The sequence below is a fragment of the Brassica oleracea genome, chromosome C1, assembly GCF_000695525.1.
Source record: "Brassica oleracea var. oleracea cultivar TO1000 chromosome C1, BOL, whole genome shotgun sequence".
Taxonomy (NCBI): domain Eukaryota; kingdom Viridiplantae; phylum Streptophyta; class Magnoliopsida; order Brassicales; family Brassicaceae; genus Brassica; species Brassica oleracea.
In genome coordinates, this window is record NC_027748.1 from 34,177,741 (window position 1) to 34,193,652 (window position 15,912).

General features: G+C 30.8%; 2 protein-coding genes across 3 annotated transcripts; one reads left to right on the top strand and one right to left on the bottom strand.

Moving 5' to 3' along the window:
- Positions 1 to 9,121: 9,121 nt before the first annotated feature.
- LOC106301052 (sugar transport protein 10-like) lies at positions 9,122 to 11,242 on the top strand. The gene is made up of 3 exons (XM_013737360.1): positions 9,122 to 9,583; positions 9,743 to 10,369; positions 10,796 to 11,242. Exons 1-3 carry the CDS (start codon positions 9,122 to 9,124, stop codon positions 11,240 to 11,242), a joined length of 1,536 nt encoding a protein of 511 aa, XP_013592814.1.
- Positions 11,243 to 12,437: 1,195 nt separating this feature from the next.
- On the bottom strand, positions 12,438 to 15,464 carry LOC106316742 (sugar transport protein 4-like). 2 transcript variants are annotated; one of them, XM_013754625.1, is made up of 5 exons: positions 14,992 to 15,464; positions 14,568 to 14,887; positions 13,848 to 14,477; positions 13,550 to 13,759; positions 12,438 to 12,947 (listed from the first exon to the last, which is right to left on the bottom strand). In XM_013754625.1, the coding sequence occupies exons 1-5, from the start codon at positions 15,122 to 15,124 to the stop codon at positions 12,696 to 12,698; spliced, it is 1,545 nt and encodes a 514-aa protein (XP_013610079.1). In that variant the 5' UTR covers positions 15,125 to 15,464; the 3' UTR covers positions 12,438 to 12,695. The 2 variants fall into 2 exon arrangements, with proteins under 2 accessions (XP_013610079.1, XP_013610074.1); XM_013754620.1 differs by lacking the exon at positions 12,438 to 12,947 and having other exon boundaries at positions 13,113 to 13,759.
- Positions 15,465 to 15,912: the final 448 nt, after the last annotated feature.

Here is a 15,912-nt window from a genome sequence, read left to right on the forward strand (position 1 = left end):
GGGGTTTTGAGATTCAAAACCATTAAGGTTTCGATTTTAATTGATCAAACAATCAATCTCGATTAGGGTTTGGGGTATCGAACTTATGATTATGAGCTTCGATTTACTCATTGGGGTTTTGATCTATTACCCTATGGTTTTGATTTCAACATTAGATCATACTATTAGGGTTTGTAGTTTTTATGGTTTCGATTCTTATCAAACAATCAAATTCGATTATGGGTTCTCTTTAAGGTTTTGAATTACCTTAACCTCAAGTAGGGTTGAATGGACCACCCAAGAGATGAATCGCGAGCTGGAACTGATCGGAACGCGAGCTGATGTTGTCGCGAGCTGTCTGATTGCTGGGATCGGGAACGCGAGATGTCCAACGTGCTAATCAGGTCGCGAGCTGTCTGTGAGCTGTCTGAGATCGTCTGAGCTAGGATCAGGAACGCCTTGAGCTGAAGCTGATCGGGAACAGATTGCGAACAAGGATCGGGATGTAAGGTTTCGCGATCGGGATTAGGATGGTTCGCCGGTAAGGATGTTTGCCGATTAGGGCTAGGGTTTTAGGCGGTTTGTTTTAGCTTAGGGATTTAGATTTTATCGTGCTGATAACGTGTTGTGAAACTAGAGAATGAAATCTATGTTTCTGTTTTATTCATAAACATAAAGAGCCCTTTATATATAGGGAATTACACCGTCATAGAATAATTGAAAGACTAAAGAAAGAAAATACAAATATGGAAAAAGCACAAATCATAAACTAATAAGGAAAATGCAAGATGTCGATTCTCTCTCTCTCTCTCTCCTCACGGTCGACTCTCTCTCTCCTTACGGTCGACTCTCTCTCTAGCATTGGGCCGGTTATGAACCGGGCCGATTATGGACATCCACGGTATGATTTATAACCGTAATAAATCCAACGCTATATAAAGAGAAAGTCAGCGAAGAGAGTCGTAGTTATCGTTTGGATAATATAGTTGTCATTTGACTTTTTAATATTAATAGCTATTATATAGTTTTCATCCGTTTCTAATAATCTATGTACCAATTTTTTAGATCCATGTTAAATGTATCATTGACGAAGTTCACATCACACCCATCCAATAGACGAATCTGACCTTGTCTGATCTAGCGAGGAGGAAGATGAGTTGGTTTTTGTGTGTTTAGAGAGTCAGACAAGGCTTAGTAATGTGCAAAAGTCTCTTAGAAAATGTTATCCAGTTGTGTCTCATTATCGGTTACGACAGATATTATCAGTCGTGTGTTTATATATTCGTATTGATATGATCTATTAAAATTGAAGTATAAATAAAATCATGCCTTTGGTTTTATTTGATAACTAGATGATAATCTGCGCGCATGCGCGGACGTGGATGAGTTCTTATAATAATGTTTGTTTATGAAATGATTTTAACATTTTGCAACATTACAATTTTTATTGGTTATAAAATGATGAATACAATTGTTGGTCTCTTAAATATATCATCGTTGTTGAAAAGTTAATGTATTACATCTCATTTTAATTATTTTTAAAACTTCATATGCACAAAATAAAATTAAGTTTTGCGACTAACACAAATCACCAAAACCAAATAGGCAACATTGATTGTACGATGACGAAAGGGGTTTAGGTTTTCTGCTCTCGATTTGTTTACTATTGACTCTCCATAAGTAGTTTCATTTTCTACAGCTCAATAGAATTGTACTTTCGTTTTCGTCTTTGTTTCATTGATATGAGTTAAGTTTCTTTTTTAGTTTTTTTATGAATTCAGTGAATTACATAAGTGTCAATTAAAAAAAGTGGACATCTGTAAAAAATAGTTTCACTCCATATACATATCTAAGAATCAAAATTTTGAAAAAAAATCACCGGCAAACTATATTAACAGGTTAGTGTTCAAATCTAATATATCAAGCTGTTATATAATATAAGTGCAGACTCAAAATATAAATGTTTGTCTAGTATATATTCACCAGCTCGGTCTAAAAATCATCTAATTAGAACATCAAAACAAAATACTTATTTCACCAGTTCGGGTAATATCTGAATCCGAACGGATAATATCTGAACCTGAATGGATATCCGAAGATAACCAAATATAAGTATACTTAACTCTATATTTCTAATTTATTTCTCTCATTATATTCAAAATATTTATATTAATGATTCTTATTGCTCAAAATAAGATAATACACATATAATTATGGATAAAATCATTTGTTACTCACTTAAAATACATATCAAGTTCTTGTTTCTTGCATTAACAAAAGTTGCATCTAAAATTTCAAAACAACAACTAAATTAATGTCTTTCTATTTTTAAAGTTTTATCTCCAAACCTATTAATAGTTTAAACTTTTAAAAATTAAAAAAGCAGTTAAGTTAAAATATATTTTAAATACAACAAACTTAAACAATGAATAATTTATTTATTTTTTCTTCAAAATTTAAATATCCGAACCCGACCCAAAATATCCGAACCCAAACGTAAAATACATGAACCCGACTCGAAGTGTAGAAATACCTGAACGGGTTCTATACCTTTATACTGAAATATCCGATACAAATCCGAACGTATATTTGAATGCCCACCTCTATGATATATGATCATTTGTATCTTGCTTGAACAAAAAAAAAAGTTAAACCATTGATCACAAAATTTTTAATGTGGGAATGTTTCCATTTTTAGTAATTTATAGTCATTTTTGAAAATTCAAAATATAACATATAAGAAAAAATCTAATTGTTTTTATTATATGCTTAATGTGATTGTTTAATTTCTTTTAATAGTATAAAATTAAACAAAAAATAGAGAGATTAGAATTTTTTTTATCAAATATGCATTATTCATAATCATTAATTGTCATATAGCTTTCTGTTGGGAAGTGCGGTGCCCGCCGAAGTTAAAGCATTTTCTATGGCAACTCCTTTCAGGTTGTATAGCGGTAATGAAGAATCTTTGGGGGAGAGAAATACAAGGAGGTATTTGTTGTGCTCGATGTGGAGACCCGGAGGAATCAATAAATCATGTGTTTTTTGAATGCCCTCCAGCACGTCAAATGTGGGCATTATCTAAGATACCATCGAATCCGAACTATTTTCCTACTTGTTCGTTTTTTGGTAACATAGATCATCTCTTTTGGAGAGTTACTCCAAAGATGGATGACCACCAATTCGCATGAATATTATGGTATATATGGAAAGGTCGGAACAATAAAGTGTTTAGTAATCTGGATATTGATCCAAGAGAAATACTTAGATTAGCAGAACTGGAATCGGCACTTTGGGCTGAAGCACAGGTAATCACTGATCAAAGAAGGGAGAGGCAAGTACAGACCAGGCCTACATTAGAAACTACAAGACGATGGTGTTTCATAGATGGTTCGTGGAAAGAGAATGAACTATTTTCGGGACAAGGATTGTATAGTACCTTACCGGGTTTTGATGGTTTATTAGGAGCAAGGAATGTAAGGGCGTGTCTATCACCTCTTCATTCGGAGGTGGAGGCGTTGATTTGGGCAATGGAATGTATGAAGAACTTACGACAGTTTCAGGTTACGTTTGCAACGGATTGTTCTCAATTAGTGAAGATGGTTACGGAACCAGAAGAATGACCAGCATTTGAAAGCTACCTGGAAGATATCAAGCTTTTATGAAGAAGCTTCCTCAACTCAGACATCATCTATGTACCCCGAACGGAGAACCTAAGGGCGGATAGCTTGGCACGTAGTACTAGGAAACAATCGTCTTTCGTCGTTCATATTGATGCGGAGTTGCCGATTTGGTTTACAGAGTCAATATGAGTCTGTGAATGTCTTGCTGTAAAAAAAAAAATGTCATATATATGTTAACCATATTAGGTAATTCCATAGCTTTTATTTAAAGAAAGAAAAAATATTTTTTTGTACACTATTACTTAATTTGATAATTAGTTTAATAAAAAGTATAGTATATGTTTATATGGACCAATTTATTTTTCTAACAATTCTAAAAATCATTCTCTTGATGACACGTGGCTACGAAAACATGTTATAATGCTCCGGAATTAATATATAGGGGATTACAACCTAATGCCACTCATATATTAATGGTAAACTAATATATTGATACCTATTTAAAATTGGGCCCACTTACTTATTTTTACAGATTTTATTCCTAATTAATGGGTAAATTTTAATTCATTGGTTAATCACCTAACATCATCTATTTAATTCATTGGTTGATTTTTTTTGGGGTGAAATTCATTGGTCGTTCAACATTTTATATTTTATGAAAATAATTTATGTTTCCATCCTAATATATGAGATCATAAGTAAAACTTTCATGGGCAACAACCAATTGTGATAATTAATGTAATCGTTTGGTCTAATCTCAATAATAAATAAAAAATAATGCATTTCAACGTGGGACTTAACAACCTACATCTAAATAGTTAGATTATAATTTTTTTAATGGTTCAAGAAATGTATACATTTAAATAAAGTTTTGAAGTTAATCCGTGTTTTTAGAATTCATAATCTCATCCGATATGAAAAGGTAACCAAAATTTTGAACACATCATCTCTTCAGCGTTCAGCGTATAAGTGGTGATTTAAACGAATGGAGTTTAATCTTGGGGTACCAAAATCACTAAATGATATATATTCAACGTACAAGAAAGTTATCAAAATTAAATTACTAAAATTTATTTTAAAATTATGTGTATGCTGTATAACATATGTGAGAGCATAACATAACTGTATATGTATATATATATATGTGTGTATTTTTCATTTTGTCCTTAAAATTTACTCTTTACAAGTGTAAACAATATATATATATATATATATGAAATAAAAAATAAAAATTTACTTTATTCACAAACTTAAGTTTAATAAAACTTCTAACACAGTAATAAAACTAGATATAACATTTCTCATATAATTATTTCTCAATCAAAATTTTGAATATTCTCCTGAAAACTCAAAATTTTACCTTTTTTAGATTTATAATTACAATAAATTAGATGCACTTAGTTAAATATAAATAATGTACAAAAAGATTAAATATTAAAAAAATAAAAAGCAAAATTATGTTCATTAATTATAATTTTCATTAAATAAGTTTTTTGTCAACCAAAAAAATAATTATGCAGGATAAAAAAAACTTGATATAAAACGTCAAAAGATAAAAAAAAAACTTTCAATTATAGGAGCCATCAATACTCATACATTTAAGTTCAAATTCTAACTATAATTGACATTTTATGAAATAAAAATTTTCTATTTGAAAAGTTATTCCGCGCTTTCAAAGAGTGGGTGAAAATCTTATAAGTTATTAAAATACAACATGATTCTATGTTTATGGTTTAGGATTCCTAGAACCTAAATACTAACAATGAAACCATAAATCATAACCGTAACAAATATACCCTAAGATAAATCTAAACCCTAAGCTCTAGACCTAACACAATAATCAGTAAACCATAGACCATAAACATTATTCGTAAAAAATAAACTCAAACACTAAACCATGAATCCTAAACTCCAAAAAATAATGCCTAAACCATAAACTCAAACAAGATAATTATGCAGTTATATATCCGACTGATATAATATGTAGAGGTTAGAATATAACATTTCAAGTACACATACTTTAATAGCCAGATTATTATCAAATAACTGGTGATATGTAAAATCATACACTTTAAAGCCTAAGCTCTTAGCAATATACCACAACCCTCAAAAGTAAATTATAAACTCTAACCCTAAAACAGGAATCATAAACTCTAAACCCATAACAATAATCCATACGCCCTAAACCGTTAATTTCATAGCTTATGGGTTTTTGTTGATATATTTCAGTAAGATTACATATAAATTAATATATATTGTTTTGAGAATTAAATAAAAATAAACTAAATTATTGATCGATTTAAAATGACATAAATAAACATATTAATATTATAAAAAAATCATGTATATATATATATATATATATTAATTTTAGAAATGAACTTAATTGTAACAGTTTTTAATATTAAATTTCAAATATATATGTTTGAGCCCTTACATAATTTATATGTATAAAATAATATAATATACATATAAATAAGAATAAGAATATATTAATATTTTTAATTAAAGTTTTGATTTTGGGTATAACAATTTGGATTGTTCTGGCTACTCATTTTTTGGGTTATATTGAAATCATATATTTCTTCAGATTGAAGTATAGTATTTTTATTTTAGTTAAGAAATTTTTTATTAGTTTAATTCATTGCATTAGTTGAGTTCTTCATCTTAAATATGCAAACTATATTTTCGTAATTGTTTGGGTACAATTTGATGTATATTTGTAGAAAAATATATTAAAAAAACTAAAATATGATGAATACAAAGTTTCATAAACGGATATAACCGATAAAATTTTGATAGCATATGAATAAATAAAAATATTTATTAATAATTAAATATATTTTATAAATTTTAAATAATTTTATAATTTATGTATAAAATTTAAACTTAAAATATTGTAAATAATATTAAACATAAAAAATATATTGTTTTACATATTATTATTATATGTCTATTAGGTTGTAAAAATATATAATAAAATTATAAACCAAAAACAATGAAGACTTAATTATTTTTTTGGTGGAATATTATATTTAGTTTAAGTTTGTCTATTTTTTATTTATGTAGTTTGATAAAAATTATATATAAATCTGAATCAAAATAAAATTTTTAACAAAACAAATTTAAGTAAAAATGACTAAACCATCTCAAAAATTGTAATTATAAATATTTTAATTCATCAAAGATATCTTGTTTATGTTATTTAAATAACTTTTAATATATATATTTGTTTCTTAAGAGTATATTTTTGAAGAGATGAGTAATTATTTTTTAATAGTAGGATGGTATTTTGTAAACTTTCCTTTTTTGTGAAATCATATTATAAATATAATATATTTTCAAGCTCATATATTTATAAAATAAATTTTCCTAAAATAAATATTTCATTTTGTAACTATATTTTCGTTTTTTTTATTTTATAAAATTTTCTTTTATTATATATATGTTATTTTGAAAATATAGAAAAGAAAACTAAAATTTAAAATCTTATTAACTGAAATTAGTAAATAATTTTTAATTAAGGCAATGAGATATAATATTTAAAATTCATTAAGGGTAGCTCAGTAAATAAGATCGTAAGAATTAGTGTGATCAAAACATATAGGAAATTAACTTATCAAATAATATCATAGAGATTTTAAAATATTAAATATTAAAATAATAGTTTTTTTATCTTAAACATATAGTTAGAGAAGTACCCTAGAATAGCAATAAAAAACATTTATCACAAAAATAGTTTCCAAAGTTCAAAATAACAAAAATAGGTTGCATTAAAGAGGTAAATAATAATTATACCCGTACTTTTTAGATATATAAAAATAGAAAATATTAATAAAAAATTTGAAATGAATATATTTTCGAATTTTTAAATTTCGTTTCAATTTGTTTTTAACATTTTTAGGAAAACATTTTTATTAACAAAAAGTTTAGAAATACCTTCTTAAATGTGTACGATATCCTTCAGAATTTGAGTTTATTAAGACATTCCTAAATAAGTATAACATCATTCTAAAATTTAATAAGATATTGATTTATAAGTATAAAATTTCAAAAAAAAATTAGGAATTTGTTTTATAAATATGTATTTAAAATACATTTATGCATATATAGTAAGACCTTTATGAATACATTACTCAACTTGAATTATATGTATATTTTTAGTCAGATATTCTTAAATATGTATAACATCTTGCCAAATTTTTTGAAAGGCCTTCCTATATTTGATACCCAAATTTTATAAAGATATTATACATATTTATAAGCATTTTCGTAAGTTATTTAAAATGATATATTAAAGAATATTTTCCTAAATATGCATATACATCAAATATAGAAGATAACATACACATTTAGGAAAAAATCTAAATTTATATACAAGTTTTATTCAATAAGTCTATTTACATATTTATGAAGACATTCATGAATTAGGAATTATTATTTTTCGCAAATTCAGAAAGATGTCATACACGTTAATATTTTTCTAAGTTTTTAAGAACTATTTTTCCCCAAAAAATACATTTGAAAACAAAAAAAAAATTAAAAACGAAAACTTCTGAAAAGAGAATTTAAAGAAATTTAATAACAGATTTTGAAAAATAAAATCAAAAAAATTATCTTTGCTTTTATCATTTTGAATTTTATAATATTTAATTATTATCTTATTTAATAAATAATTAATTAAAATTATAAAATGAGGATATAATTTTTATTTAACCATTTAATGAAATCTATTTTTATCACTTTAACTTTTGAAAGCTATTTAAAGAACAAAAACAAAAAAAAAGACTATTTAGTAGCACCAGGGCCGGCTTAGATAGGGGCGAGCGGTGCAACCGCCCCTGGTCCAATCCGTTGTCCCCCTATTTTTTAATAGATAAGGGTCCAATTTGTTTTTAAAAATACATGTATTTTAATATTAAAAATAAGAAAAGGGTGCCAATGTTTTTTATATGAAAGTATTTGTTAATTTCCATAAATTTATTTTTAAAAACATTTCTGGTATTTTGGAAAAAATCATATATCTATTAGATATTTTAAAGAAAAATAATTGTTTAAGGAAAAAAACATATATCTATTAGATTTTTAAAAGAAAAATATTATCCCAGAGTCTATGACACCATTGAGCTTGCCCTGAGTAGCACAACAAGAATGGTTGTAAGAAACTAAAAGCCAATATTCTACTTTTCATGATCATTATGAATATATACTGTCTTATATTTTTATATACAAGTGAAAAGATAAATAAGGTCTAGGAAAGAAAACTGTATAACAAACAGTCAAATACAGTAAAGATTCTGCATGAAACTTGGTGTCTAACGTTAACCAACTCTTGTTACTAACAAGCTAATCGTAAGCCAAACAAAGATAAGAACAAAATTTATTACACAATGCACGTAATCCAACCCCTAATTATAGTGTCATTACATTATCTATTTAAAGGATCACAAAGTGACTCCCATTTTTAAATTAAGCCACAACATTCCTTCCTTCCTTCTAAGCGCAAAAGCAAAATAAAAATGGCAGGAGGAGCTTTTGTGTCAGAAGGAGGAAATGGTGGAAGAGATTATGAAGGAGGAGTCACAGTTTTCGTTGTCATAACATGTATGGTTGCAGCCATGGGAGGTCTCCTCTTTGGTTATGACCTTGGAATCTCAGGAGGTGTGACATCAATGGATGAGTTTCTTAGCAAGTTCTTCCCACAATTAGAGAAGCAGAGGGTAAAGGCGAAGCACGAGACGGCTTACTGCAAATTTGATGACCAAAAGCTCCAATTGTTTACTTCTTCTCTCTACTTAGCAGCTTTGGTAGCTTCCTTTGTGGCTTCGGTTGTTACTAGGAAGTATGGACGAAAGGTTTCCATGTTTACCGGTGGACTTGCTTTCCTCACCGGTGCACTGATCAACGCCTTTGCCATTAATGTCACAATGCTCATCATCGGTAGACTTTTGCTCGGTGTAGGTGTGGGATTTGCTAATCAGGTTAGGTCTAAATTTGTTGTATGTCATCTAAATATATATGTGATATGCCTCATGCAACATTATATAGACCAAAGGTCCGGAACTTTGTGACCACAAAAATAAAATCATGTATGTATATTGTCTAGGCTGATTCTCAATAAGAATTGTTTTTCTTTTCAGTCTACTCCGGTTTACCTCTCGGAAATGGCTCCAGCAAAGATAAGAGGAGCGCTAAACATTTGTTTCCAGGTGGCTATTACGTCTGGAATCTTGGTGGCGAATCTGATCAACTATGGAACATCTAATAGCGCTAAAAATGGGTGGAGGGTTTCTTTAGGTTTAGCAGCTGTTCCAGCAATTCTTATGGTGATCGGATCATTCTTTTTGCCCGATACACCAAACTCAATGCTTGAGAGAGGCAAATACGAGGAAGCAAAACAAATGTTGAAGAAAGTACGAGGAACGGAAAACGTTGACCATGAGTTTCAAGATATACGCGATGCATGTGAAGCTGCTAAAAAGGTAGAACATCCATGGAAAAACATCAGACAGAGCAAATACAGACCGGCTTTAGTCTTCTGCTCGGCCATTCCCTTTTTCCAGCAGATTACTGGAATTAATGTCATTATGTTCTACGCTCCTGTTCTCTTCAAGACTCTTGGTTTTGGAGATGATGCTGCTCTTATGTCGGCTGTAATAACCGGTGTAGTTAACGTGCTCGCGACCTTTGTCTCCCTATACTCGGTTGATAGATTTGGAAGAAGGTTTCTTTTCCTTGAAGGTGGCATTCAAATGTTCATATGTCAGGTACAAATCAGTTTTACATAGCCTTCAATTCTTTCTATCTTTATTTGTGTTTGCATTAGCTTTTCCACCCTAATCACTAAAACATCCGTTTGCATGCACAACAATCATAAATATAGCCGGTTCCGACATTTAGGGGACTAGAAATATTTTAGATATATGGAAAGTGTATTTTTCATAAAAACAATGTCAATTTAACAACACATGTTTTTAAAGGACCAGAATAATTTCTTGAATATTTAGATGATTAAATTACTTTTTTCTTTTTTTAAATCATTACAACCTGAACATGGAAACTGTAAAAAGAACCATAATTTCTTGAAAATAATATGTAATTTATTAGGGTGTATATATATATTTCTTTCTTTCTTTTTCCTAAACAAAGTCACATATATGATTGATGCATGTTTTGTTTAATTATCTTTTCAGATTCTTGTTGGTTCATTTATCGGTTTAAAATTCGGAACCACGGGAACCGGAACCTTGACACCCGCAACAGCAGACTGGATTCTTGTTTTCATATGCGTGTACGTTGCTGGATTTGCATGGTCATGGGGTCCATTGGGTTGGTTAGTACCCAGTGAGATCTGTCCATTGGAAATCAGACCAGCTGGACAAGCCATCAACGTCTCAGTCAACATGTTCTTCACTTTCCTCATCGGTCAATTCTTCTTGACAATGCTTTGTCACATGAAGTTTGGTCTCTTCTACTTCTTTGCAGGCATGGTTGCCATCATGACCATCTTCGTCTACTTTTTGTTTCCGGAGACCAGAGGTGTTCCCATTGAAGAGATGGGAAGAATTTGGAAGCAACATTGGTTCTGGAAAAATTACATTCCAGATGATGCAGTTATTGGTGGACATGATGAAAACTAAACCAATTCGGTTTAAGTGGAATTGGTTCGGTCATATATGTTCATCAATTATGAGTTGTTTTCACGTTAATACTGTCTAGATAATTTGTTAATTACCCGATCCATTATCTAATATATACGATCCTTCTTTATAGTCTTTCAAAACCGCAGCTAAGAAAACCAAAGTCTAGATCTTAGAAAGAAAAAACACAAAGTCATAGATTCGACCAATCAAACCTTATAATCTAGAAATGATAAAGTATGTATTTTTCTTTGAAAGTGTAATAATACTAGAAAATATTTGTAAAGCCGGCAAATCAATAAGATCTAATCAATACAAAATTTGAAGTATTTATATTTAAATAACAAATTTTTATATTCACATATGAATTTGAAAACTCTTTTAAATTTTAGTGCTACTAAATCTGAAATTTAAAATATGTTCTCCAATCGCCTGCTATTAGAAATATTTTTAATAATTTTTTTTTTAAAAGTGTAATTATTTTAAAAAATATTGTTGAAGTTTTTAGTTAAATAAATAAAAATATAAATTTAATAGTTTTCCATAAGAAATTATGTTGTTTTAACTAAAATCATAGTAACTTATATAAATTTACTCAAAGTCATCTAAGATATCATTGAAAATTAAATCATTCAAATCATGCCAACAAATAGAATACAGTCCAATACAATATAAAATTTATAAACTAATAAACACGATAAATTAGTCTTAAAAAATCAGTCTCAGGTTAGACCAATGCAAAATATGATAAAATAATAAATTTGTAAAAATATCCCATGAGTTATAAGGTTAGAATATTTTTTCTATATATAATAAATGAGAATACGTGCGTTGGATGTGTTAGCTTGGTCGAAATTCTACTTGGTTCATTGCACATCATAGTTTGTAACTTTTACAAGAAAATATTTTAGTTTAAACATATATCTTTCTCTTTTTCTAATATTTCATAACTTTGTTTGGATAAACTGAAAATATCTATTGATGACTTTAGTAATGAAATTTATTTCTAAACTGAAATATTTAGTTTAGAAACTTTAGTAAAGAAATTTATTTTGTGGTAATCCTTTTGGATAAACTGAAATATCTACTGTTGTATGGCCTTTTTAGTCTTCTGATGACTAGTTTCTTGCTTTTGCATTAGAACTCTTTAGTTCTCAAATAAGGATTCACAAAAATATTAAATAAGAATACAGTAAACATAAGATAAACTGATTTCACTTTTTATACGTATTTTTTGTTTTCTTAACTTTCTTTAGGCCCAACTTATTACAGTTGCAACAAAGAAAAATTGAACAAGAAGAAAGAATAAACTAAAATCTAAGTCTCTGCATAAAACAGCAGAGCAGCTTTCTTTCAGGAATAACACATTTCATTATTATTTCATCCTCTTAATCATTAGCTTTCTCTTTTCAATTTTTTTCTGTGTCTTTTGCCCAAAGAAAATGATATTTCATCATACAGACTTTTGTTGCATCTCAGCAGCGCTAACACCAACAGCTTCATCAGGTATAAACCTTCCCCAGAACCAGTGCGCTTTCCACACTCTGTTCATCTCTTCTATTGGTACATTCTTCGTCTCAGGCAACATCAAGTAGATAAATATCGTCATTATGAAGACAAACACCGCGAAGAAGAAGAATAGTCCGAACTTCATGTGACAGAGCATTGTAAGGAATAGCTGAGCTACAAGGAATGTGAAGAACATGTTTTAGTCTTCTGATGACTAGTTTCTTGCTTTTGCATTAGAACTCTTTAGTTCTCAAATAAGGATTCACAAAAATATTAAATAAGAATGCAGTAAACATAAGATAAACTGATTTCACTTTTTATACGTATTTTTTGTTTTCTTAACTTTCTTTAGGCCCAACTTACAGTTGCAACAAAGAAAAATTGAACAAGAAGAAAGAATAAACTAAAATCTAAGTCTCTGCATAAAACAGCAGAGCAGCTTTCTTTCAGGAATAACACATTTCATTATTATTTCATCCTCTTAATCAATACCTTTCTCTTTTCAATTTTTCTCTGTGTCTTTTGCCCAAAGAAAATGATATTTCATCATACAGACTTTTGTTGCATCTCAGCAGCGCTAACACCAACAGCTTCATCAGGTATAAACCTTCCCCAGAACCAGTGTGCTTTCCACACTCTGTTCATCTCTTCTATTGGTACATTCTTCGTCTCAGGCAACATCAAGTAGATGAATATTGTCATAATTAAGACAAACACCGCAAAGAAGAAGAATAGTCCAAATTTCATGTGACAAAGCATTGTAAGGAAGAGCTGAGCTACAAGGAATGTGAAGAACATGTTGACCGCTACGTTTATGGCTTGAGCTGCGGATCGGATCTCTAGTGGAGATATCTCACTAGGTACCAGCCATCCCAACGGTCCCCATGACCAGGCGAAACCGGCTACATAGATACAGATCAGTGCCACGATCAGATTAGCATCTGTTTTCCCTATGTTCCCTGTTCCAACCGTTCCAAATTTGACTCCTATCATGACACCAATAGCAATCTGCAACAAATATGGTGATTTTAAAGATTGAGTGTTTGACAAGAAACGTAAAATAGGGTTAGGGTTAGGGTTAGGGCTTTTGTGTTACCTGAGAGATAAGCATCTGGATACCTCCCTGGAGGAACAAGACTCTTCTTCCAAACCTATCCACAGTGAAAACAGAGACGAAGGTACACAAGAGCTCGATGATTCCCGTAACCATAGCCGATAAGAGCGAGGCTTTGCTACCGAACCCTAGGGTTTGGAACAGAACAGGCGCATAAAATGTAATGACATTGATTCCGGTAAGCTGCTGGAAGAAAGGAATGAAGCAAGTTATGATCAATTGTGGTCTGTAACGAGGGAGCAAGATGTTCTTCCACGGGTGTTTCACTTGCTTAGACTCCTCACTCGCATCAGTGAGATCTTGAAACTCTTCATCAACTTCATTTGTTCCTCGGATAGATTGAAGCATTTGCTTGGCCTTGTCGGTGAAGCCACGTTCGATGAGCGAGTTCGGCGTGTCGGGAAGGATCAAAGCTCCGATCATGATCATCATTGCAGGGACACAAGCTAACCCTAGTGAGATTCTCCATCCGATGTTGCCTTTCAGCTGTGCAGTGAAGTAGTTGATGATGGTTGCAACAACGATACCGAATATAATCGCTACTTGAAACCCATTGTTGAACGCTCCTCTTAGATTCGGAGGAGCCATTTCCGAGAGATAAACCGGAACAGACTGAAACCAAAAAACAAAACCGATTAGTACTACAAACCACACTGGGTTGCTTCTTTGTCAAGTTACACAAGAAAACGTTTTAAAACTTACTTGGTTGGCGAATCCGACACCGAAACCCAGTAGAATACGACCGATGAGAAGCATGGCAATGTTTTGGGCAAAGCCATTGAAAGCAGAGCCGACGAAGAAGGTGAAACCACCGAGGAACATGGACCATTTCCTTCCGAAAACTCTGGTTATAGTGGAGGCGAACAAGGAAGAGACCAAAGCCGCTAAATAGAGAGATGAAGTGAAGAGAGTGAGGAGCTGACTATCGAAACGACAGTACTCGTTCTGGTGTGCGCTCTTCATCTTCCTGTGCACGTCAGGGAAAAACTCTTCCAAGAAGGGCTCCATTTGGGTTACCCCTCCTACAAGCAATACAAAAAAAAACCCTATAATTAATTACTGACCGATGATATTATCAGTAAAAAAAATAAAAGAGCAAGAGTTGTTGAATCTGAGAAAAAAAAACCTGAGATCCCGAGATCGTATCCGAAGATGAGACCACCAAAGGCACCGATGAAACATGTTACGAACACTTTCGGTGTCAGTTTGTAATTATAATTACGAACTCCCGGCGTTTGACTGACGAACCCTCCGGCCATTTCTTTGATTTGACAAAAGAGAGTTGATTTTGATTAAAACGACGTAGTGCTGACTTCTCTGTTTAAGACAAGAGGAACAAACGGAGCCGATCTTGTTCTTCGTTGTCCTCTTCTTCTTGGTGTTTGTATTATGTATCTCTCAGACAACTGGTGGTAGATCTGATTATAAAAAGAGCATTCGAGTAAGGAAAGAAAAGATTTGATTTTTTGAAAATGGAGAAGGATAGTTGAAATTTATAGGATTGAAATTTAACTGTCGGCTGACTTTGTGGTCGGAAGAAAGAACAGCTGTTCTTCTTCTTCTACCACTTGCCTATTCCTCTGGATCTTATCTACTTCCACAAATCTCGTGTCTTTCTTTATACAGTTTTATTTATTTATTTAATTAATGTAATATTGTTATTTTTGTTGAAAAGTATATAGTTATAAATGAAGAATTAAATCAATTACTCAATTATACTTGGGACAGTTTACGAATTCAAATCCAGAAATACATAGTTATTACACAAAAGTCGTTATAAAGTCATAAACACTCTCTTTACTTTGTAACTAGAATTACAATCTTGACTCGGTTTGATTTAATTTTGATTTTAATTGATTTTGTCGTAGTAAATGAGTAAACGCCCGCAAAACTCGGTCAATGGACAAGAAAGACCGCTACTATTTTTGATTTTAGATAAGATTTGTTTTCTTTTTTGCTTGATAATAAACTCTCAAGTCTCAACTTCCTTTTTGTCATTGAAATGAGCTAAGATCTTTGAATCAGATCTTCTTTTCCTTGTTGAATT